The sequence below is a fragment of the Perna viridis genome, chromosome 14 (assembly GCF_037379345.1).
Source record: "Perna viridis isolate PV_CMFRI_1.1 ecotype Kerala chromosome 14, ASM3737934v1, whole genome shotgun sequence".
Taxonomy (NCBI): Eukaryota; Metazoa; Mollusca; class Bivalvia; order Mytilida; family Mytilidae; genus Perna; species Perna viridis.
Genome location: NC_142458.1, coordinates 1693095 through 1718455, shown reverse-complemented (window position 1 = coordinate 1718455; position 25361 = coordinate 1693095). Strand labels below are relative to the sequence as shown.

Here is a 25361-nt window from a genome sequence, read left to right as displayed (position 1 = left end):
TTTGATTATCACGTGTGGCACGTGTGGCACTGTTGTAAACTTGTGGCATTGTACATTTAAATAATCCTAATCTGCTATAATAATCTTACAATTCTTCCATCATTGGGTGGCCCTGACATTGACCAGTACGGAGAACTAACGGTATTGTTTTTCCTTAAATCAGCTAGTTCTCTGGCTATTCGGCTTCCTACTTCTGCGTTATTCTCCACTAAAGCTATATCTGTGTAAATGTCAAGGATAACAGGTCTGTTATATTATTTAGAAGATAATTTTTAAATGTCTATCTTTTCAGCTTGTTCATCCTAAAATCGTCGCCATCAAATACAAAAACAAGGTGTGGAATACAGCCCGTGTGTGTATTTGCAACAGGTAAAGCCTTGCATTTTGTGCCATACCAAAGCCTCAAATTTATAACACGAAAAAAGAAAAAAAAATAATTGAGTAAAAATCTAACAATGATATTCCATTCTACAGTAAAACCTGTCTAAACCAAATCCTGAATAAAAGAAAAACCTTCTAAACAAGCGGCTCCTAGGTACCTAAATCATTCACCTGATTCACTGTCTGCCTTTCAAGGGCAATAACTCTAACAAGGAGTCACCCTACAACTTTGACTCAGAAGAGATTTTGATGTCTGTAAGCCTTATATAAAGCACCATTTCATTAGTTGAAGGTTTTTTAATGTCTATTTGAGTTTTCATAGTAATCAAGATACATATTTTGGCTGAAAACTTATTATCAAAGTGCAGATACACTGGCAGTTTTTGATTCTTGTGAAAACCGTAGCATTGACAAGATTTCAAAGATTATATGAAGTTTAATAAAATTGTGATCATACATTGCATTTAAATTACTAACAAGAAATGTTCCTTTTTAATATGTATAAACTGAAAGTCAATCTATACTACTGATCTAACTTCAACACATTTACAAATTTTATTCAATTTCACCTTTTTCCCTAATTTTAAATCTGTCCAAAAGTTAATATGCATTTACATTCAAAAGCCTTATTAACAGAGTCCTACATTATAATTATACTTAAATAAAAACAATATCAGCTTAAGAAAATAATTTTTAACACAAGGTTTTCAAAAAGTAGACACTTTTATCAATTTGATTTATGCCACCAATGTTACTTGGTTAAAATCACTTCTCTTCACTTCCTATTCATAAATGGTAAAATATGAATGAAAGGACGGATAGTTTGACTTATAAGTGTGTTACAATGAAAATATTTAACACATTTCATCCTTCCAGATACATAACTGCAAGAAATAAATTCTTTCGATGCAAATTTATTTCTAAATTTCTTTCAATACCAAAAAGGGGCCCCCTCAATTAAACAACCCCCCCAGTCAGAGGAAATAATGACATGGTAATACAGTATACCTCTTGTCAGGGCACAAGTGTAATTACTGATCAAAATCAGCTAAAACAGTCAGTTTGCTTATAAAAACATTGAAGTAACTGATAAAAGATACTAGCAGCGAGAGACGATCCTTTTGTCATTTCATTGACACGGTCCAATATAAACGGTGTAACTTCCTTTCCAGTGATACTGTTATCTCTACAAAAAAGAAAAAAAAAGAACCACAATAATAACTGATATATAAATAAATAATTAAGATTTTGCTACAATAAACAAAAAGTTGCACATGTTGTTGTACTTTGCATACCCCCACTTGTAAAGGAAGTTGATATTGGAGAGCATCCAAATTCATTTACAATGTATGACTTATTTACATAAAGCCACAAACCAAATTTGAAATATATAAATTCATTGGGAGCAGAGATAATTGTATGGAAATTTGGACTGAAGAAGAGAATGATAAACAGACAAGGTGATTTCAGTATACCAACCACTGGGTTATAATTAGGCACCAGTTAAATATTATTATATATAAAAATTCATACACACATTCTCTTCATGGAGAGAAAAATACATTTTAATACAAGTGCAAAATTAAAATATGCCAACAAAACAATGCATAGTAATAACTTCATATCATTTTATCAAATAAAATCCTGACCTCAATCATTCCAGAGATTCAAAAATGTTTTAAAAAAATTGTATTTGTGACGTCATAACCAAGGATATGTGGTTATCTTTTCTTCTGTACAAGGAGTCACCTGACAATTTTGATCCCTGAAGACTTTTTAAGGCCTTATAATATGGGTCATTTCAGCTACAGAAATAATTTTGCTAAATCTAACAGTTTTTGAGATAAATGCCAGAAACTACTGTCTGACTCCCTAGTTCTATTTTTAGTCATGGTGGCCATGTTTTATGACAGATCAAAAATCACCACAACAGTTCTATGCACGATACTCCAATGAACATTCATACCAAGTTTAGTTCCAATTGGTCAAGTAGCGTCAGAGAAGAGTTTTGAAAAGTTGTTGATGATGAAGACGGACGACAATGGATGCCAATAGCTCACATGGCCTTGAAAAAATATTTCCTGTTCCATAAAGAAAAACATATGATCAATATATATCACTAAAATCCCATCACAGGTTTGTCATGTGGACAGACGGCCAGACAACAGTATATCATAATATTCCATAAAATGACAGTGGAGCAAATAGTTATTGCTTTGAATACATGTACATTTAACTGTTTAAGTACCAGTCCATATAAAATCAGACATGAGGTGATTCATGCATGTCAAAAACCAACCTAATTTACTTTTATTTGGAATTCAGAAACAGTACCAATCTTTGACCACATATAAATAATGTTTGTTTTCCACTTACCCAACCCTTAGCTCTTAGCTTTGGGTAGGTAGGGAAAACATTTTTTTTCACAAAGTTCATATGATTCTGCACACACCATGATCAAAGAAGTGAACATTTTTTGAAAATAAAAATAAAATCTTGTCTGAGAATTACAATAAAATCATTTGGGTAGGAACAATTTTTCTGGGTAGGTAGTATAAGGGGAAACACACTTAATTACAGTTTTGGCCTTCATTTGTAATTTGGTTGTTGCACTTTCAGGATAGAAATAATATAGATTGTGTATGAAACTGGCACATTGTAAGACTTATTGTTTTGGATTTTGTTTGATTTGGTTGTATCCAGGGGGAGATGAATGTAGGATTTTCTAAAAAAAAAATAATACAAATCTGAATACAGATAGAACTATTGTTATGTAAACATTATAGCTTATGTGGACCAAAAAATCATCATTTGTTCAGTAGGTTTTTCTTCACCATGAACCACTTTAGCATTAGCATATAGTTCTCAGTTATATATGGAACTTAATACATGTGTAGATTACTATGAGCTTAGATCTGATCCAGTTAAGGTACAGTCAGTTTTCACATATGTACCGCTACACATGATCTTAAAGTGCATTGACCATGGCCGCTTGTATAAAAAAAATACAATACTTGGCCTAAACACAGCTAAAACTGGAGTAAATTAAAATTCATTGCATCAAATACAATCAACATGATGCAACCGAAGTAAAAAAAAAAACACCAAAAGCATTCTCACAAAAACAAGACATGACCTTTAATAAGAGGTTAAATCAAATGCTAATATATATGCATGTATGTGTCTATATGTATATGTACTTTATTTAGCAACAGAAAGTGACATGTATTATTATGGCATTATGTCGTATGGACAAGATTCAGTATTTTACAACCTGAGACATTTACAGATTGGGTAAAAAAAGGTGACAACTGGTTTGAGGTAAATGTTAGGGCATGTTCAACTATTTCTTCAAATTTGAAAGAGGGTTCCTCCTTTACATTGAGTTTACAGCAGGTTTGGCTATATTTCCAATTTGATAGGGGTTCCTTGCTTACAATGAGGTTAGGGCATATTCAACTATATATCCAATTTGATAGGGGTTCCTTGCTTACAATGAGGTTAGGGCACATTCAACTATATATCCAATTTGATAGGGGTTCCTTCCTTACAATGAGGTTTGGGCACATTCGACTGTATTTCCAATTTGATAGGGGGTTTCTTCCTTACAATGAGGTTAGGGCACATTCGACTATATATCCAATTTGATAGGGGGTTCCTTCCTTACATTGAGGTTAGGGAACATTCAACTACATATCCGATTTGATTGGGGGTTCCTTCCTTAAAATGAGGTTAGGGCACATTCGACTATATATCCGATTTGATTGGGGGTTCCTTCCTTAAAATGAGGTTAGGGCACATTCAACTATACATCTGATTTGATAGGGGGTTCCTTCCTTACAATGTGGTTTGGGCACATTCGACTATATATCCAATTTGATTGGGGGTTTCTTTCTTACACTGAGGTTAGGGCAGGTTCAATTATATTTTCATTTTGATATGGGTTCCTTCCTTAAATTTGAAATGTTTTTTTGCATTACTTTTGCAACTGTTTGACAGAACTTGGGACAAAATTCCATGGAATTTTGTTTTAATAATTCAATTTTGAATGCAAGTTGTGATTTTGACAAGTGGAAGAAAGTCAAAATTCAGAACTAATCATTTGATATATCTAACCCATCTCTGAATCATATGCATTAGTTAAAAAAATGAATGTGTATTTTTAAAGACTTTTATACCAAGCTCCACTTGGAGGTATCTTAATACTAGAGAAATTTTATTAAATTATCACATGCAGTTTTTTTTCTATTCTGTTAAAATGTGTGTATTGAAAGCATAAGTTGAATATTATTGAGGTCTTATATTATCAAATTCATTTATTTTTTCTTGCATGATTCATCATTTTTTAAAATTTTTCCAGCACTTCATAGGAAATATTCACCTAGCTTCCTGTAAGACAGTCTGAATGGCTGCCTGCACTTCATAGGAAACATTTACCTAGCTTCCTCTAAGACAGTCTGAATGGCTGTCTGCACTTCATAGGAAACATTTACCTAGCTTCCTCTAAGACAGTCTGAATGGCTGATTCAATGTTTTGCCCCTCCGCTGATGATTCCTCTGGGATCGGGACTGCTATCAATACCCCACTATCTAAACCTAAACTGTAATGAGTGTCTGAAAGTATCAACAATACAGATACACAGGTATAAACTCAAATTACAAAGTGATGGGTTATTTCATATGATGTTTCATCCACTACCGGATTTTTACGAAAACTGACATGTCATTACAATACTTATCAATACACTGTATGTTTCTCTGTTCAGGCGAAATTGAAGTAAGCTGTAAATTGATGTAGTGTACATGTATGTGGCTTAATTTCCTAAATTACTGTGCATAATTAATCTTTCCTTTTTTCCATTTTCAACCTAAATGGGTACTTTTGTGATTCTAAATACGAATTTAGATAACATCTATGTCACATAATTTTCAATAATTTTAAATCTGAAATACTATAAAGTGGAAATTTTTACAGCCCTGTCCAAAACATTAAGCTGTTAGCATTGTTTTGCTTGGAATAGGCCAACTTATACAAGTCCCATGAAACAGGAAGTTGATGTAAGAAAGCATTACCAAAATTGCTTACAATGTATGATCCATCAAAATAAAGCCACATACGTGTACCACATTTGAAATCAATCTGTCAAGTGGCATCTGAGAATTTTGTGAACAAATTCTCTCTACCTTCCATAAACCGAAAAAAGATGAAGCCCCACAAAACAGGAAGTGGATATTGGACAATTACCAGAAATATTTACAACATATGTCCAATCTATATAAAGGTACATACCACATTTGAAATCAATCCATCCATTGGTAGTGGAGATAATTGTGATAGAATTCAGATGGAAGAACAGAATGTCAAACTTGTTGAGCGGGGGTGGGGGGGGGGGTGTTATATATTTTCACCATTTATAGTATATCAAAGGTGACAAGAACATACCAATAAGTCTAGCAGCCTCTTTTTCATCTTTAATATTGTAAGGGGACTGGTATCCACTACATGATACAAAGAATGCTGGGAAATTTCTACTGGTACCATAACTAGCTACACAAACTCCTTCTGTCTCCTAGAAAAGAAAGGAACCAGTATATATTATTGAAGCAGTTGCACTTAAAATTATAATAAGGAGTGATAGTTATATTTTTTCCATTTATCAAGAAATTATCTACGGTAAATCACATGGTACAGTACCTGAATGGATCCATGCAACTTAAATAGCGATCTGTCATTGATCAACAATTTGTCAAACTGATCTGCTATTAAGTGATAACTTCCATTTTAGATTATGTGACCACTGATTAGTGACTAGTTTTTATGGATTTGTCTATTAACTAAGTGCTATAAATTAAGACATCATTTTAACTTTTAATTACTTTTCTTTTCTAATTTGTTTTTTCAAACGAAATACAATATGTGGATTAAAATTTGAAATTTAAAGAAAATTTAATATATCACTATATCAAATGTGTTTCAATAGAAATTTAGAAATTTAAGCAAACTGATCATCCCTCATTTTACGTAAAAAAAAAACATGATTAAATCTGTCTGTTGGTCAGCAATCATTCAATCATGATCTGTCATGAATCTGTCAAATATCTGCATAGATTGGTTCAGGGGCTGTTCACATTAAACGCAGGTTATGTTCCAGTGTGCACCACAAGCATTGAGGTTATTTAGAATAAACAAAAAAATCATTCCTTAAAATTTAATTATAGTATCAAAATTTAATGAGTAGATCATCAAAAAAGGTTGATGACTTCACACAGTCACATAACAAAATTTGGTCCATGAGTTGATAGACAAAATATTGTTATCCAACTAAAAAGAAAGTTACTTCTTGAATCAACAGTAAAATTTGTGTCGATACCAAACCCCTTACAGAAGTCAGAAATTGTCCAGTTCAGACATGTGTTTGGTTTAGACAGGTGTCCAGATTAAACAGGTGTTTGGTTCAGACAGGTGTTCGGTTTAGACAGGTGTCCAGTTTAGACAGGTGTTTGGATAACAAGGTTCAGAATACATTTAACTGATATGTCAGGACTTAAAAAAGTGTCTGGTTTAGAGAGGTTTCATTTTGTTAAAGACTTGTTTTAAACAGTAAAATCATCCCATATTTTTTTTTATTTAAAGTTCCATAACTTTGCAATGAAAGATTAAAAAAACATTGAGAAACAAAGAATCTACTACACCCTAGGCTTTCTACCAGTTTCTGTAAACACATTTAAATAACTCAAATCACTTAACTATAAAGATGCATGTGCCACATATGCTGCTTGATTTGTATGATAATCATGTATGTTAAGTGTCACATGATAATCACGTATGTAAAGTGTCACATGATAATCACATATGTAAAGTATCACATAATAATAACATGATATCCTTTATTTCGTAGTAAATACAGTAGTTTTGAATATCTAATATAGTCTAGAAGGTTTGACTTATATAAAGGATTGTGAGGTTATATCTTTTATCACACCACTGTAACTAACCTTATCACCCCTTTCTTTTTCTACGATTTTCATTGCAAGGTTTCTCGTGTATACTGTAATACTCTCTAATTTACAAATATGAAAAAATGTATATAATACTGCAAAAAGTATATAACATGAAGTATCACCTTCAATCAACATCAGCCCAGATCAGGCCTTCATGCTGATATAGATATCTCAGGATGAAATAACATGTGACATAGATAATACATTTTGTACCATGTATTATTTTCTATGAAAGCTTAAACATATGGTAGTAACAGTGAAAGTTGAACATCGAAACAAAAAGGTGAATTGATATTTTGCAATATTCAACTTTCATGAGTTATATAACTTTTTTCTCTATGATTCCATTGGGAAATTTTGGCCTCTTGATATGACAGAAATTCAAGCCATCATCCACCTATGATGCCACTAATAGTTTCTAAAGTAACAAAGTGACTAGTTATAAGAAACCATAAACATTAATACAAAATCCACAATCTTGACTCAGTCCAAATATTTGACTTTATAAAAGGCATTTGAATGAACTAAAGTGAAAATTGTCAAAACAGAACCCTGGACTGGTTCCCGGTTGCACTTTAAAATTGGTTTGGTTTACCAAAGTTAAAAGTGCAGCTCTGCATTAAATCCAGGCAGAAGCTTGCGATTAGTCATGCATTTCTTTAATCCCAAATATTTATTGAATGGAAATCTTTCAATAAGCCTGATAGAAACTGTATTAAAAATAGTGTAAATGAAAGCTGCCTACTAGAAATATAACACTACAAATCTGGTTAGGTTCTACTACAAAAAAGTACGGGAAAATTTCCTGCCAGTACACTATAACCAGTCAAAAAATATTTAGTACTGCGTAGCAGATACATGGAAATTAACATAGGAAGGGTTGTTTTCTAAGGATATAACAAATGTATTTGAACAGTATCAATGATTATCTTCAGATATGACGAATCACTGCCTGGTTTTAGGCAGACCCACATTTATTTTAATACAAGTGTCTTGCTCAAGAGATTATTCAGGGTTCAGTTTAGGCAGATTTCACTGTATTTTTTAAAAGCAAATATTGACAAAATGCTTTGCAGGGTGCAGCTTGATAGTATTACAACCACTGAGGTCAAACCCTGAATAGTTGGGGCAAGTATTGACACATCATTCAAGCTTGGTACAACTCTTAATTCAGATTCTGATTAAATATTTGACACTGGATTAGACTTTAAACAGAATCAATGTGAACTCTTTTTGGTCACTTTACTATAAATTGCTCCAATAACAACCCTTAAAATAAATCCTAGCCTTCTGTTTGTGGTATGGCAATTTAAGGTAAGGGACATAACTCTTCCAAGTCATTGGAATATTTGTGTAAAGGATTTTATATCAATCACATCTAAGCAACAAAGTAATTTGGATTGATTTCATTCTTTTTCAAATGAAAGGTTGATAAGCTTTGGTAAAATTGTATATGATAAAAATATATCACTGATTTCAAGAGTTATGTCCCTTACCCTAGGTCTACCTCCTTCAGTTACAGTTTCGTTGAGATCTAATCACTGATACTCAAGTTATTTTTCAGGAATGAAATGTGTGTAATGACGACAGCAAAGACAGCATGAAACCATTATACAATTACAATTTTGTTTGCAGTTGGAAAAAAATAATGACTTTACACTGATAATATTTAATTATATAAAGGAATTAAGTTTTATCTTCGCAGGTACACTTCTTGAGACATTTAGGTTTCCCGCAAACACACGTGAAACGCTCACCAAATGCACGATAAACAAATGCTCCCAGCACGATAAAGATACGATCCTAGCGTGCATTTAAATGTACGATAGACGAACTGTGAAAAATAATAATATTAATAAATAATGAAGAAAGAGAAAATAGAAATTAAAATTAATGAAATTATATAGATTAATAATAACAAAAAATATAAAAATAACAGTTGAATCAAGGAAATAATCCAAGTACAAAAATAAACGAATGCTCCTATCGTGTGTTTAAACAAACACTCCCAGCGTGCTTCTATCGTGCATTTATCATGCATTTTAATGAACACAAAACGATGTGTAAATGCATGATATACAATGCATGAACACTAAAATAGGAAACGTGAATGTTTCAAGGCGTGTATAAGGAGATTTAATTTTCGATTTTTTGCAGGTTGTACCAAAAGAAGTATCTTGTCAAGTAAAATATTTCGTTATTTGGTACTTTTAAAATATATGTAGTATGAAATGGCAACATTTGGCATAGTACAAGCAAGTGCAATCTATGTACACACAAAATCACACAATTCCCACAGCTGCAAAATAATAAACAAAATCAAAAACAATGGCAATGTGGGATAATGGAATCAAAATTGGAATTGAGTAAAATTATATTATTGATTAGAAAATATCTGTTTGCTTAAAACCTTGTAAATGTTTCATGAATCAATTTAGATATCACATGATACTCCTACTCTACCCTTTTCTCCAAACTTAGGTTCAATGCTCAGTAGGGTGCAGTATGATATGCCAACAGGTTAAACCAAGGAAAGTTAAGATAAATATAGAATACTATTAATGCTTGATACAGCTCTGAATTCATATTGCCATTAGATGTTTGACACAGGATAAAATTTTGACCAAAATCAAAGAGATCCCTTGAGTCTAAAATCAATCCTTGCCTACTGTTAATGGTAAAGCATCTTGCAGCATCTTAATTTCTATGAGATTCAAACTCCTTTAATCAATCAACTAATTATCCAAACATCAGGAAAATGTTTCTGTGCCCTTTCAGTTCTTAAAAAATTAAAGTCACAACCATTCCATCCCAACCTTTCATTTGTGCCATAATATCAGGGACATCCATATTAAAACCTTAAATCAAGGAAAATTATGGATTTTTAGATATTTTAAAATGATTGAAGTCACAACCCCCTCCCCTAAAAAAAGGCATAAAAAAGCTCTGGCTTTCTTTGTGCTACACTGTCATATCTAAATCAATACAAAAGGCAAAAAAATTATATAAGGCAAACAAATTAATGTATTTACAAAAATCAAGCATTAGAACTATAGTATGTACTTGTTCTGTGTAAACATACAAACCATAGAACAAGGTAAGTAAACTAAGTAGCATGGTCAGATATTTACATGTACACTGTACAGAGTCAGATGTTTACATGTACACTGTACAGAGTCAGATGTTTACATGTACACTGTACAGAATCAGATGTTTACAAGTACATTGTACAGTCGGATGTTTACATGTACACTGTACAGAGTCAGACATTTACATGTACAGTGTACAGAGTCAGATGTTTACATGTACACCGTGCAGAGTTGGATGTTTACATGTACACTGTACAGTCAGATGTTTACATGTACACTGTACAGAGTCAGACGTTTACATGTACACTGTACATGCATCATGTTAACATTTAAACCACAAAGCAATAAAATAAACTAAGAAACACATCTAGTAAAAGTGCAATAACAAACCTCGTCTAAAGCTGAAAAGAAATGTTCATTTTTATCATGAATAAAAAGATAAAAAAAATTAGGATGGTTGGGAAATTGTTTATTTTATCAAAACCATTTTACATTGACTTCATGGGAAAACAATCCAGACTTAAACAAAAATTTGCATAACATGTTAAGAATAGACACAAGAATTACTTGTGGTAATAATAATAAAGGGTAACAGGAAACAGACATATTATATTTTGGTCAAATTCAAAGTAATGTCACTTCCTGTGGAACATTTTTATAAATTTGTTTATCAAGACTTTTGATTAGGCAGTAATAATAGGTATGTATTTTTTTAGTATGATTTTAGGCTTTATCTTTGATGACAGAGCTATCTGTTCTCAAATAGCATTGACTAAGTAGATAACATACTGCAATGATGGTATATTACTAATGTTTTGGTCAATTAAAATAAGCCTTCCTATAATACATGCTGTGCCTCTGCATTAAAAGTTCAATCAATCTCTGAACTGTGTGTGTTATTTCCAAAATACATCACCTCTGACAGCAAAATTTTGAGCCAATCTTGATTCATAGCATCTACATACATAGATTGATGCTTACACTATTTGCCTATTTATTTTTTCGAAGTTTTTGTTGAATGAAATAAAATTTCAGTGTCAGTCTCTAAAAGAATCAGGCAGTGGGTAAAACACAGTATTAAAAAACCACCATTTTGAAAGTTTAATTTGATTATTTGAACCATCAGAATCAAGTAAAAATAGAAAGATTTCCCCATACCACTTTGGTAAATTAAGTAACAAATTCACTGAAATGCACTGAAAATGAACATATCAAAGGAAGATAACTCTTGTCAACACCTGGTTTTGCTAACATTATATTGAAAAATTTCTGAGCAAATCCAGTGATGCAGAAATCAATTAATTGTCTTTTCAAAAAGAAAAAGCATATTTAAGTTGAGTTATATTGTCAGATGGATGGGGTATTCACATGCTTGTTTCTGATTTTTCACATTTTCCCATGATGTTTTTTGTCTTTTCATTCAACCTATCAATATCTTTAAAAAAAAATTACAAACACCTTGATGGTTATTTCTGGGGATTATGGAGTATAAATACTTGAATAAAATTTCTGCGTTTTTTATGCATGCGACACCTTGTTCACATTTTGCCCGATTCTTAGACCGAGAAGTACTTAAAAATACTTTAGAAACTATAAAGAAGTAAATTCATAAAAGATCTGGCCTGAGTTTAATAAGAAAAAAAATCACACATTGTGATTTTTCAATTTCAAGTAATTTGATTGGTCGAAATTCAAGTTGAGGAATGATTGGAGAAAAATCTCAAATTGAGATTCTTTATGAAACTGGGCACTGACCTATTAACTTAGGTAAAAGTACTCTTATTACGCTGGATTTTGACTAAATCAGGAATAATTACTCTGTTGACAATGCAAGACTGTTACTCTGTTAAGTATAGATTCTGAAACCAACACACTGTCTTCATGCCAATGTGTTTAAGACATCAATGAAGCACTGACAATTCACTGTGAAGTTAAGAATCATATTTAAGTCTCCCTTTTTATCAGTAATCATGCTAAAGTCTCCATCCTCAACAGTAATCAATGCAGGTTTTTGCTATTTAGGTAACACTCTAGCTTAGAATCATGCAAAATCTGATCAAATGTGCTACACCCCAAAAAAGGCAACATATTTTTATTTTTATAATTAAGTTGTTCTAAGATTCTACATTATGAAATGTGTAATTATTCATTCCAATCTGTCTGCTCTTAGAAGATAAACAACACTGAAAAATTGGAAAAAAAAACCTGAACCCCTTAAATAAATTTCTAACAGGGGATCTGGTTCCAATACCTCACTATGGAGTATTAAAAGTTTGTTCTTTTGCATTTCAGTGATCTGCAATATTTTGATATAGACCCTGCCTGATTCATACATGGACTTGTATGTAAGTCCTCTTATTGTTACAATAAGTATACGCACCAGATATTCCAATGTTCTACCGATATCTAAGATAGATTTCACACCAGCGGACACAACAGTGATTGGTGTTCTTCCAAGCTCCGTTAAATCAGCACTGATATCCATACCTAGAAGGTTAAATACAAATATACATGCTAATTATTATTTTTCAGACTATTCAAGGACTGTTTTGACCAGATTAACTATTGGCATATCCATGAAACGGATTTGGAAGTGTCATGAAGTGATGCTACTGTAACATGTATTGTGAAATTACTTTAATTCGTGGAGGATACACATATTCATGGATTCTTGAATTCATGGTTCCGAGGTTTTCAATATACACATCATTGAAAATCTCCTTTTCGTTGGGAACTAAATTCTGTGGTTTATCTCACCCACGAAAACCACGAAAACTGGTACCCCACAAAAAATAGTACTTTCACAGTAAAGACTAAGTACCATTTACTTTAAGCCAACCATCACAACAGTTAAGCAGAGAGTGAATTTTTTTGACTGACTTTTTACATACAACAAAGTTAGCAACCTGCCAAAAAATACCCAATTAGAGTTCTACCATTTTGTGACACTTATGTCTAAAATTTTGATTTTTCAGCAGACTGACATCATCCCTTAATTCACAATATCATAGAATAAGTATAATGCCTTACTGGTCTCTGCCCCTCTGTGAACCCCTCCAATTCCACCCGTTACAAACACAGGTATCCCCACATGATGGGCTATAACCATCGTTCCTGCAACAGTTGTTCCTCCATTCAAACCCTATAATAGAGGAAGTTGCACACTACAGTATTTTTTGGCCCATGATATCACTGAAGACAAATAAATCTATGTAGGATTGGATACAGAATGACCCAATATTTGCCCATAATAAAAATGTTATTTTATAAAAAATATTTTACTAAATTCAAAGAGGTCAAAGTTGATTATATATTTTCATTTCTATTCTTGATTTTGACTTGTTTAGGTTTTGTTTCCATGGTTTTTTGGGATCTTTGGTTTAATTTTATTCTCTTTCCTTCTATTTCTATTGTCTGCTCCCTGTTACAACAGTTTTTACCATTTTTAAAACTAGAAAAACTGTGAGCAACACGAACAAAAAAAGGAAATAAACAAAATAGGTCACAATGGCATCATGTAGTAAAATATCTGTAAAAGTTTCATTCAGCGGTTTAAGAAGAACTGTGAATTAGAACAGGGGACAGATGAAACTTGTTCTGTTCATGAGTTAAATCTTCAAGCGTTCTTGGCACGAGTGATAATATTTTGGTTATTCACAATAACCAATTAATTATCCTATTTATTATATAGATTTTCTTTATATTCTATCGATATTCTCAACATGAATTATAAATTTTGTGATTGCGGGAATAATATCAAATTTGTGACGTTTTGACGGGAAAAAGTCTGACAGTGAAATTACCAAATTTATTAAACTGTGAACATTCGATAAAACACTGCTATCTATATAATAAAACTATTTACATTTAAAAAAAAAACAATTTCAATACTTTGCTGATTTTCCTTAATTTTACCTACATGTAGAACAAATGTGTTTCAATTATGTTGATTTAAACTGAGCTACATACTTTGGTAACCCTTTTGTATGATGATACAAAACAAGAAAATATACCTCCTTATAAAAACCAGGAAGGAGGCGATTCTTGTCAAAAACCAACCAAATTTACTTTTATTTCTTATTATAACATAACACCTCATAGTTTGTCATTTTGTTGTTGCACTTTCAAAATAAAAAATTTATAAAAAAAGATTGTGTCTAAAATTGCAAGAGTTATTGTTCTTGATTTTTGTTTGATTTGTTGAATTTAGTTAGAAATAAATATACATTTTTTTTTCAAAAGTACAGGTGTGAATATACAAAAATGTAGCATTATGTAAACAAAACCTGCATCTTTTGTTTGGTAGGTTTTTCTATACCATGAATCACCTCTACCATAGGCAGTGTCTGAATTTTATCTGGACTGGTACTTAAATGAATATAATGAGAGGCCATTGATAAAAGAGTATTCCACTGGCAGGTTAAATTCTAAATTATCTCCCTTTCTACTTCCTGTCTCACCTGAGAAATAACATAGGACAAATCTCTCCTTGAAGTTTTCATACAAGGTTTATCTCTCCTTGATAGTAGTTCCAGCTCATCAACAGAGAGACCTGGTTAGATAAATATAAGAAAGATTCAATGGAAAAAAACTGTTTAAAAAAATCACTAAACTCTAGGCTCTAAAAAGCCTGAATCACTCACCTGGCTTTGTGAGCTACATTCTATATTAAGCAGCCATGTTGGATAAAAATTCCTAATGCTCATACCTAAGAAACAATTATATCAACATTGAATTCTGTAGTTTCAGAGGTGAAGAATTTTAAAATAACCTAAAAAATGCCAAAAAAAAACTTGCTAAAAGGGCAACTTAACAAAACAAATTTCACAAAAATTTGACCACAAGTAGATTCAAAGATGCTGAACACTTTCACCCCATTTAAGAATTTGACTAAACCTAAGGTTCTGGTTATAGGTTATTATATGCAAAAAACTGCTACCTTACCTGTAGTTACATATACAGTGGCCACGTTTTTTTCAATGAATTAAAAATCGCTATATTATTTCTAGGCAGAATACCTTGAGGAACATTCATATCAAGTTTGGTTCTAACTGGTCCAGAAGTGTAAGAGAAGAAGAGTTTTGAAAAATTGTTAATGACAATGACGGACTACAACAAGGACGGACGTCAAGTAATGGCAATACTGGTAGCTCACATGGCCCTTCAGGCAAGGTGAGTTAAAAGTTAATGATGACAAACATGGCAAAGGATGGAGCAAAACTAAACTACAAAACAAACCAACAAAACAAAACACAATGAAAACAAAACGAAATGAAATACATCAAAACACAACGGAATATAGCAAAATGAAAGGAAAAGAAATTTATTATGCTGTGAAACAAATACAACAAAACAAATAACACTAAAAAGACAAATGGTAGCATGATGATCAGATGAAAAGTAATTCCTTATATTGCAAAACAAAATTGGGATACAGAAAAAAGTACTAAGATGGAGATAATTATTGAAATGAATTTTCTTCGGCAGAGAAAGAGAAATAAATTATAGGAGATTCTCAATTCTGTTGGTTTTTTTTTTGTATGTTCAGGCACCTATCCCATATCTGTCAGCTTTTATCTCCATTAGCATTGAAATCTTGAATGAAGCGTACTTGACCAGTTCATTGCATACCATAATCAGTAATCAAATACTTATGAATTAAGGAATTAGGGTAAGGGACACAATTCTTACAAATCTTTGGAATGTTTGTATTCAGCATTTTACATCAATCTCATGTAAGCATCAAAGTAACTCGGACTGACTTCATTCCGTTTCAAAGTTAAACTTGAAAAAGAAAACCTTTCTTGGTGAAATTGAATATGATACAAACATATCACTGTTTTATGAGCTATGTCCCTTACCCCAGGTCTACCTCCAGTCATTTTTGTCAGCAGTAATGTTAAGAGATTTTGACGATTTTGTTCACTCTACACCTTTCCTACACTAAGCCACTGACACTTGGGGCATGGATGGTTTCAACAGCTCCCTTTTTTTCTTGAGAACTATTATTTCATGTCAGATTTATTTATTTGTTTAAAAAATTGTATTTTTGCAAGTATCTGGACCCATTCATTGAAACTTAATACTTGTACCTGTGTCATTTTTTATCAGATGGTGATATTTCTGAACTTTTCAATGATTGGGCCCAGAAACTGGCAAAAGCTTCAATCAAATTAAGAATTATGACAGAAATGATGCTTCTTGCATAAAAGGAGGGTAGGTAGAAACCGTCCATGCCTAAAGTGCCTGTGCACTAAGCATTAAATTTTTCATAACACAGCTACATGTATCTAATGGACAATAAAACTACAAGTAATCTTTAAATGTTACATGTATAAAACTAATATAAATACATTACTATATATCAACTATATGGGTACCAACCGACTTTAACTTTTCCTTCAATGATAGCTATAGAGGCTGGGACAACATCATTGTCTCTGATAATGCTCTCAGCAAGCTGGGCTGTTCTGAAAAGAAAAAATGACATTACCAATGAAAATATGATTAAAATAATGACAAAAAGACAGAAATTAAAACAATGAACAAGATATCCCTATAATGAACAGGAAGGGAGAAAGACAAGACCAAGAAAACATAAGAAGCTTATCATACATGTATGTACCTGTTTATCTTAGGAACAGTCATACATGTACCTGTTAATCTTAGGAACAGTCATGTTGGAGATTCTGCCCCAGGGGCACTGTTGAAAACAATCATTTTTTTTTATATAAAAATTCTATTGTGTAGTATTTTTCACAGAAAATGTGGCAATTTTAACCAAAAGCCTCCCACAAATTTCACATGGGAGATTCTAATTTTTCCAATGATTTTTTTCTCCAATGTGATGGTAGCAGGTATGTAACAGATATGGTTTATGAGTGTAAATTATACAAAAGTTGGATAAGCAAAAATAACTTGATCAAAAATGAAAAATCCTTATGACTTAAAGAGGTAGACGTAGGATAAGGTACACAACTCTTTCATATCATTGGAATGTTTTTTCCTTGAGAACTATTATTTCTGTCTGATTTATTTATTGGTTAATTATTTTTTACCTGAAGTTATGTGGGTAAGGCATTCGATTGGTAATTATATTTTACTTTAAGTTATGTAGGTAAGGCATTCCATGGGTAATTATCTTTTACCTGAAGTTATGTGGGTAAGACATTCCATGGGTAATTATTTTTTACCTGAAGTTATGTGGGTAAGGCATTCCATGGTTAATTATTTTTTACATGAAGTTATGTGGATAAGGCATTCCATGGTTAATTATTTTTACCTGAAGTTATGTGGTTAAAGCATTCCATGGTTAATTATCTTTTATCTTAAGTTATGTGAGTAAGGCATTCCATGGTTAATTATGTTTTACCTGAGGTTATGTGGGTAAGGCATTCCATGGTTAATTATTTTTTACATAAAGTTATGTGGGTAAGGCATTCCATGCTTAATCATTTTTTACATAAAGTTATGTGGGTAAGGCATTCCATGGTTAATTATTTTTTACATGAAGTTATGTGGATAAGGCATTCCATGGTTAATTATTTTTACCTGAAGTTATGTGGTTAAAGCATTCCATGGTTAATTATCTTTTATCTTAAGTTATGTGAGTAAGGCATTCCATGGTTAATTATGTTTTACCTGAGGTTATGTGGGTAAGGCATTCCATGGTTAATTATTTTTTACATAAAGTTATGTGGGTAAGGCATTCCATGCTTAATCATTTTTACCTGAAGTAATGTGGTTAAAGCATTCCATGGTTAATTAAGTTATGTGAGTAAGGCATTCTATGGTTAATTATCTTTTACCTGAAGTTATGTGGGTAAGGCAATCCAAGGGTAATTATGTTTTACCTGAAGTTATGTGGGTAAGGCAATCCATGTGTAATTATTTTTTTACCTGAAGTTATGTGGGTAAGGCATTCCATTGGTAATTATGGTTTACCTGAAGTTATGTGGGTAAGGCATTCCATGGATAATTATCTTTTAACTGAAGTTATGTGGGTAAGGCATTCCATGGTTAATTATCTTTTATCTTAAGTTATGTGAGTAAGGCATTCCATCGTTAATTATGTTTTACCTGAAGTTATGTGGGTAAGGCAATCCATGGTTAATTATTTTTTACATGAAGTTATGTGGTAAGGCATTCCATGGTTAATTATTTTTACCTGAAGTTATGTGGTTAAGGCATTCCATGGTTAATTATCTTTTACCTGAAGTTATGTGGGTAAGGCATTCCATTGGTAATTATGTTTTACCTGAAGTTACATTTTTTTTGTATGTGGGTAAGGCATTCCATGGGTAATTATTTTTACCTGAAGTTATGTGGGCAAGGCATTCCATGGTTAATTATAATTTACCTGAAGTTATGTGGGTAAGGCATTCCATGGGTAATTATGGTACTCTCCAAAGCCACTACTGGTTTACCACAGTGTAAGGCATCTGTTATTTCTTCTGTTAGCTGTACAACTTCTGAAAAATGACAATTGAAAAAAAAAATGTTTGTATCTCTACTCATTCTTAGCTATACTAATATACAATTGTTAATAGAATAAAATATTTGCTTTAGGTCAATGATTGTTTCACTATCACCATGATCTCTGAGTGCAAACAAATCTAAATGTTTTATAAAACGTGGTAATTTTGTCAAATCCCAATAAAACCATAATAGTCAGACATCAGGGTTTGACACTAACAGAAGTCTGGTAGTTCTGTGCTACCCTAATTTTGGAGAGGACTGCTTGAAAGAAAATTTCATGGTAGGCCTATATCTAAATTTTGCCTTATTTTTCATAAGATCTAAAAACAGAACCGTCATTACTGTCTGCAGACTACCTTTTTAACCTCTGAAGTAGTCCTGCTGACCACCAAACAAATATAATTAGTCTCAAACCCTGATGTTGGAACAACAATATGGTGTTACAGGGGTTTATCTGGGTATTTTGGGAAATACCTTTTTCAGGGTTTTCTTTCCCTCTTTTTTTTTTTGTTTTTTTTTTTTTTGGGGGGGGGGGGGGGCGAATTATCGACAAATTTGCCATTAGGGAGGTAAAGATAAAATTTTGGAAATTAGCATGACTTTGATAACATTTTCTTAGGGAATCATAAGGTCCTTTTACAGGACCCTGATGAATGCTAGAAAAATCCATGTGTTCAACAAGAGGTTGTCAAATTGACAGCAATCTGGATAAAAAATACAACTATGAACAATTCTAATTAGTTGCAATTCTAACATGGCAAAAGTGAAAGTCTATATTTTTGTAAAATTGTGTTAAAAATCTGCTAATTACTTTATTATTACATAGACGAGGGTTAAAATCAATATTCTGGCCTCAACTTGAAAACAACAAAAACGATATTTGTAAAAATTAACCTTGACCTTCATTGCGTCACTTATAACAAAATGTACAAATTTGAAAAGAATTAGCCAAATACTTTTTAATTTATTGCACAGACAAGTCAAGCTCCCTATTTTTGCAACAAAAAATGGCCTCCACTTGGAAACAACAAAAGCAATATTTATAAAAATTGAACTAAACCTTCATAACATGTCACATTTTTTACCCTCAATTCATTGCTTTATGATATTAAGTTCAAGATCAAATTCAAATTTTCAACAAATAATTTATGAATGAAGCATGTTTTCGGTAATTTTTCATTGTCTTAATCTAATTTTGTTGATTTTGGATGTTTGTTCACTATTTCCAAGTTGTCTTTTGCAATTACATCATGATATTTTGTTAGACTAAAAAATGAATGATTTCACCCTAATGTCAAATAGTGCGGATCTAGGATTTGAGTTTAGGGGGCGTAAATTGTATTAAATGCCATGCAAGGCAAGGCAAAAAATATGATGGGGTGAAACTAGAGGTGAAAAATTTTTTCTTACCCATTTAGAGGGCGTACATCCGGCACACTGTCCTTGGATCCGCGCCTAGTCAATATTGGTCATTAATGTGGCTCTGTGTCGTTATTTGACTGTATAGTTTATTTTGAAGGAGTGTCATCGTTCTGTTACCATGGATTTTATTGTTGTCGGGACCTTTAAGAGCTTACTTGAAGTGTGTTCACAGTTATTGAAGACCTTTTGGTGATCTCTTTCAGTATTTATTATTTTTGTAGGGGTTATACGATGGTGCATTTCATTTGTTGCTTTTCACCATATCTGTTCCCTTTTCTATATACATATAACATATATTGAAAAGATACTGTCAAATACTTTTCAATTTATTCCATATATAAAAAAGAAAATCACTGGGCTTCCACCACCATCCCCTACCCTCAGGCCAGTCAACACACCCCCTTTATGAATTTCGGCCTAGAGAACACTATAAGTTGTATACATGAACTTACTGTTTGAAATACTTCTAGACAGAAATCTTTGAAGCTGAATTTTTCCACAGCCATGACACAAAGAGTTCCTGAGTACAGCCAATGACATGACAACAGTTTACTGTATTTCAAATCCACATCTTCAAAATATATTATTTTAACAATTTAATTGAAACTCAAGGAATAAACAAAATATTCACTATCAAAACTGAAAATTTTGACACTAATTCTTATCAGGAAAAGAAAAGATACAATATTAATAAGAAAAAGTAATATAAACAGGTACATGTATTCTTCATCAGTTGCAAATACATGAACTTGTTGGCATTTTTTTTTATTTACATGTACAACTGACGAAAAAAAACATGCCTCATGTACAATTCCCAAATTTGTGTTTACATGTAGGTCAAAACTGAAATAAACATTGAATTTCTATTATTACAAATGCAAAAAATTCTATCTCGTAGTTAATTATTCCTGGCATCACAATTTTTGTTTCATTACTTAAGAATGAGAATATTTCAGTAACCGCACCGATTTCTTGTGAATGACATCAGTAAATACTACATAATGACATCAGTGAATACATAATGACATCAGTAAATACTACATGTCCAATTACAATTGAAGTTATCATGGTTTAGAATATTCTCAGGTTACAGTATTTTTTCATAAGTTTTGAGGCAATCTCTTGATACTTTTTAAGATAGAATATTATATTTTTAACCCCTACATTTTAATACAATATATCTGCTGATAGATATTTTTTTGTACATGCGCAAGTGTATTTTCTTATTTTGTATGGGTGAGTTCTCATATCTTTTTCCTCCAAATCAATATTCTTCAAAAATGTCAAAGTAATGGGATTCACAACCAGTATCACATGTACTTGAAAATATAATAGGATAAGGCACTTTTTATGTGTAAAATTGTACCATTTACTTGCATTTAAGAATTAAATCTTTCATTTTTAATGTTCCATCGCTGTGTAAAAGCCTTGACCATAGCACATACATATATCTAATGTGCAACTGGTCAACACTTTCATGCACCAATGAAACATCAAAAATGAAACATTCAATTCTTATAATAACATTTCATGAGTTTCTTCTATTTTATTTTAGATATACATGTACATAGAAAATAAGCAATATATACTGATAAAAAAAAGCAGTCTACTTAATTGTGGGTGGCCTATACATGTACATTTGCGTATAAACATCTCTAAGGTTTGTTTCATTAACTCACATGTACATTGTAAAGCCCAATTTATTTTAATGATATGCACAATAAATATCATTATTTAATTGATAAAGAAAGGACTTTTACATATATGTCAAATTTGTGACTATGAGAGAATAGTCCCCTTTTACAATGTTTTACATATTCATAAATTCTGGCAAAACAGTTTTTAATCCTTGCAAGGGAACCAAGATTCTAGCAGAAATCAATAGAATGTAACCAAGGGACAAAGACCAGACATGGAAAACAGACACACACAACAAAGAACACAAAATAACCAAAATAAAACATACAAAGTAACAAAGTAAATTAGCGACTGGGACTCCACTAAAAAGTGGGAACACAGACCATGTGCACCATTAGGGTAAGCGTCATTCATGAATCATACACAGACAATTTAATTAGCAAGCATAAAGTGAACTGAACAGTAACATGTGTACATGTGATGGTCACAAGTGATTGTTACCAGCCAAACAAGTATCCATCCAATGGCAGGTGTTTGTTTCTTCTCTTACAAACCACTACAGACATTAAGCCTTCCAAAATTTTCTTACATTTTAACTACAAATAAAACATCATTTGATAATCCGAAAAAAATCGAATAAAATCATACACTTCCTGACTTTGCAAGATTCTAGCATTTTCTGAAAGGGCTAACTGCAGGTTCAAGAGTAAATTTCTTATGCCAGATGCTGTTCAGAGCTTGCCATTCAAACTGGATAAGGTTCTGAAGCCAACAGCAACAGCCTCATCGTGGTAGTTTTACAGCAAGAAGTAACTTTAAAATGTTAATTACCAAGGGCTGGGAACTTCAATAACGACTTTATCAAGGACTTAATACATGATATAGTTCCACAAGTGGATCATAAATACTGATTTGAATCCTGAAAGTGAAAAAGTAAATGAATGTAAAGGGGTAAATTCACTAACTCTACTTTCTGGCCTACTATTTTGCCAAAGTCTCAAATAACTTTTTGAAATGTACTATTTGCCTACTTTAAAGCTAAAATACTATCTGAATACTAATATACAGAAAATACATGCTGTTGTGTGATAATTTTGTCATAAGGAGTGCACAAAACTCTACATCTACACAGTTTTCGAAGAATTTTCACAAAAATGTGAGGATTATGGGTAGTTTTTTTAATTAAAAAATATGGAGCGCAAGCTATGAACAACAAAAGTATTTTGTCAGGAGTTTGTAATGGTACAGATGACAATTTTTGTAGAAATATCAAAGAGTTCGATAAATGCGCTCTATATTTTCTACATAAAAATGTCTCGTGAAATAAGCTATTTTCATACAATTTGGCTAGATTTACAAATTTTGTGTTATTTACCTCAACAATTTTAGTGCAACACATGCATTAAAAGCAATGAAACTTTGTTATTCACGAAAGGCAAATATTCAACTAGTAAATTATGCAATTTTCAAATTAATTTGATATACTTTAGTTTTAGAGGCTGATTTTGAAATTTTCTGAACATACTCCTTTGACCACAGGTACTGCAATACGATTTGCTGTCGATGTCAGGTCAATGGCATAGCAAAACTTACAGTTCCGACAGTTTTCTTTTATTATTTGAGTACATGTAACTTCTCGAAGAATGGAAATATCTTGACTTTTTACCATGTACACTACACTACATGTATATTGCGCTTCTTAATTCAAGTTATGGCGACTTTTGGGGCAGGGAAATGAAACATCCAAATTTCATGTTAACACGTAACCCAATTATGATTGTCCTTTTAAATTACGAGATAAATTGTAATTTTAGCTTTAACTGAAGGTCCCATTCCGATTATGCTGAACAGTGAATGATGTGGAAAGCAATATGTGTTCGTTGATATGGATGGCACAGTCAATTCGACCCTTCTGAGTGCCGTACCTAACTTTATATGAAGTAATATTACCCCATTTTTATTTCCCCCCTGTCGTTAGTACTATGGTCTCAGTATCGTATTAATTTCCCATAGACTTCTATAGTGAAGTGCATATTTTTAGGATTTTAAAAAAAAAATATGTGAATTGATTCAATAAAACTTTCACTTATGTAGCATTTCTAAGGACACGTGAAAAAAATAATTTCCCACAAAGAAAGTAGGGTGAGTCCACGAAGATCGGACAGAAAATAAGTCTTAAACTATAAATAGCCATTTTCCCTACTTTCACTTTCGTTTTGCACTCACCAAACCAACCTTTTCAGTGGAACATTTTTATGTTATTATGTTAGATTTTCTTTTAAAAAAGTTCTTCATCTTGCAGTGTGATGTTTGCTCTATTTTATAAGTCATTGTTCATATCTTTTGACAAAACATTAGTTTGTAGAGAGGCTGTAAACCCGCTCAGGGATATGCAATACGATACTGGTACCCTATGAAGTGAGCATTATCACATATAAAATGACTTCCTTTAAATAAAAACAACCCATTTATCAACTTATATTCATTAATATGTTTTTTTTTCAGGTGCTACATTTACCGAGCGACTTCCTGAATATTGACATCTGCAATCTTAGCCCAGTGCAGTTCTTTAAAATGCTAATTAAATTTGTGAAAAATAGCAAGATCTCAAGCACATCGAAACTGTACAGTTGGCGGATTCCGGGTCCGCTCACTATTAATCCGTTTGAAATCTTTTTAAAATATACCGAAAATGAGAGAGGAATGTTCAATAAGCCATTCACTAAGAAATGAATACGAATAAAGAAACCACAAGTATTTTTTATTATAGTGCTACAATGGGTAAATATTAGAGGTGCAAAGAAAAAAAAACTTTCAATCACAGGAGAGCTAGAACACAGTGCGCCCCGGTCTCGATCCTTAGCTTTTCGGAATATCTGGTCCTGCCACTCTTACATATCATGTTTCTATCTGCATTACATTGAGAACAATACAATCCGACGTTTTTCTTCAATCTAATTAAAATTAAATCTTTGATTACACTAAATAACTGTCCATTAAAAGGCACAAGTCAGATCGCTTATTTTATTTATATTGCAAATTCATGTTAACATTAAACGCAACCATATATACACAATAATAGTCATATAAACCACACTACATTCTAGATGTAGTAAAGCCTGTCTAAACCGGAACCCCAAATTTTTGAAGTTCCCTTTGTAGTTTAAACCTAGCTGGGTAAACACCCTTTTTAAATCTCCTGCAATTGTTTATTAATATATCAATAATACAGCGAAACAAGCTGTCTATAAACTCATTTCTATGTCTTGTTTTGAAACAATTACTGATCAAAAAACCAGTCTTATTTTTTTTATTTGGTCGTCGTGCTTTTGAGAAAAAATTCATAGATTG

The 25361-nt window shown here is 32.1% G+C and overlaps 1 protein-coding gene across 3 annotated transcripts in view; it reads right to left on the bottom strand.

Annotated features, from left to right (window-relative positions):
• Window positions 1-23889, bottom strand: part of LOC148597699 (uncharacterized) — a 37729-nt gene extending 13840 nt beyond the window's left edge. The window contains exons 1-11 of one of the 3 annotated variants that reach the window (XM_088562593.1): window positions 23496-23889; window positions 20825-20943; window positions 18832-18943; window positions 16857-16942; window positions 14933-15024; window positions 13503-13614; window positions 12853-12959; window positions 5825-5951; window positions 4875-4995; window positions 1482-1567; window positions 90-220 (exon numbers count right to left, since the gene is read on the bottom strand). In XM_088562593.1, the coding sequence (XP_088418719.1) occupies window positions 90-220; window positions 1482-1567; window positions 4875-4995; window positions 5825-5951; window positions 12853-12959; window positions 13503-13614; window positions 14933-15024; window positions 16857-16942; window positions 18832-18943; window positions 20825-20912 (1062 nt within the window). In that variant the 5' untranslated portion in view covers window positions 20913-20943; window positions 23496-23889. Of the gene's footprint in view, window positions 1-89; window positions 221-1481; window positions 1568-4874; window positions 4996-5824; window positions 5952-12852; window positions 12960-13502; window positions 13615-14932; window positions 15025-16856; window positions 16943-17665; window positions 17690-18831; window positions 18944-20824; window positions 20944-23495 lie in introns of those variants that run through there. The other 2 variants (XM_088562591.1, XM_088562594.1) reach the window with 2 other exon arrangements.
• Window positions 23890-25361: the final 1472 nt, after the last annotated feature.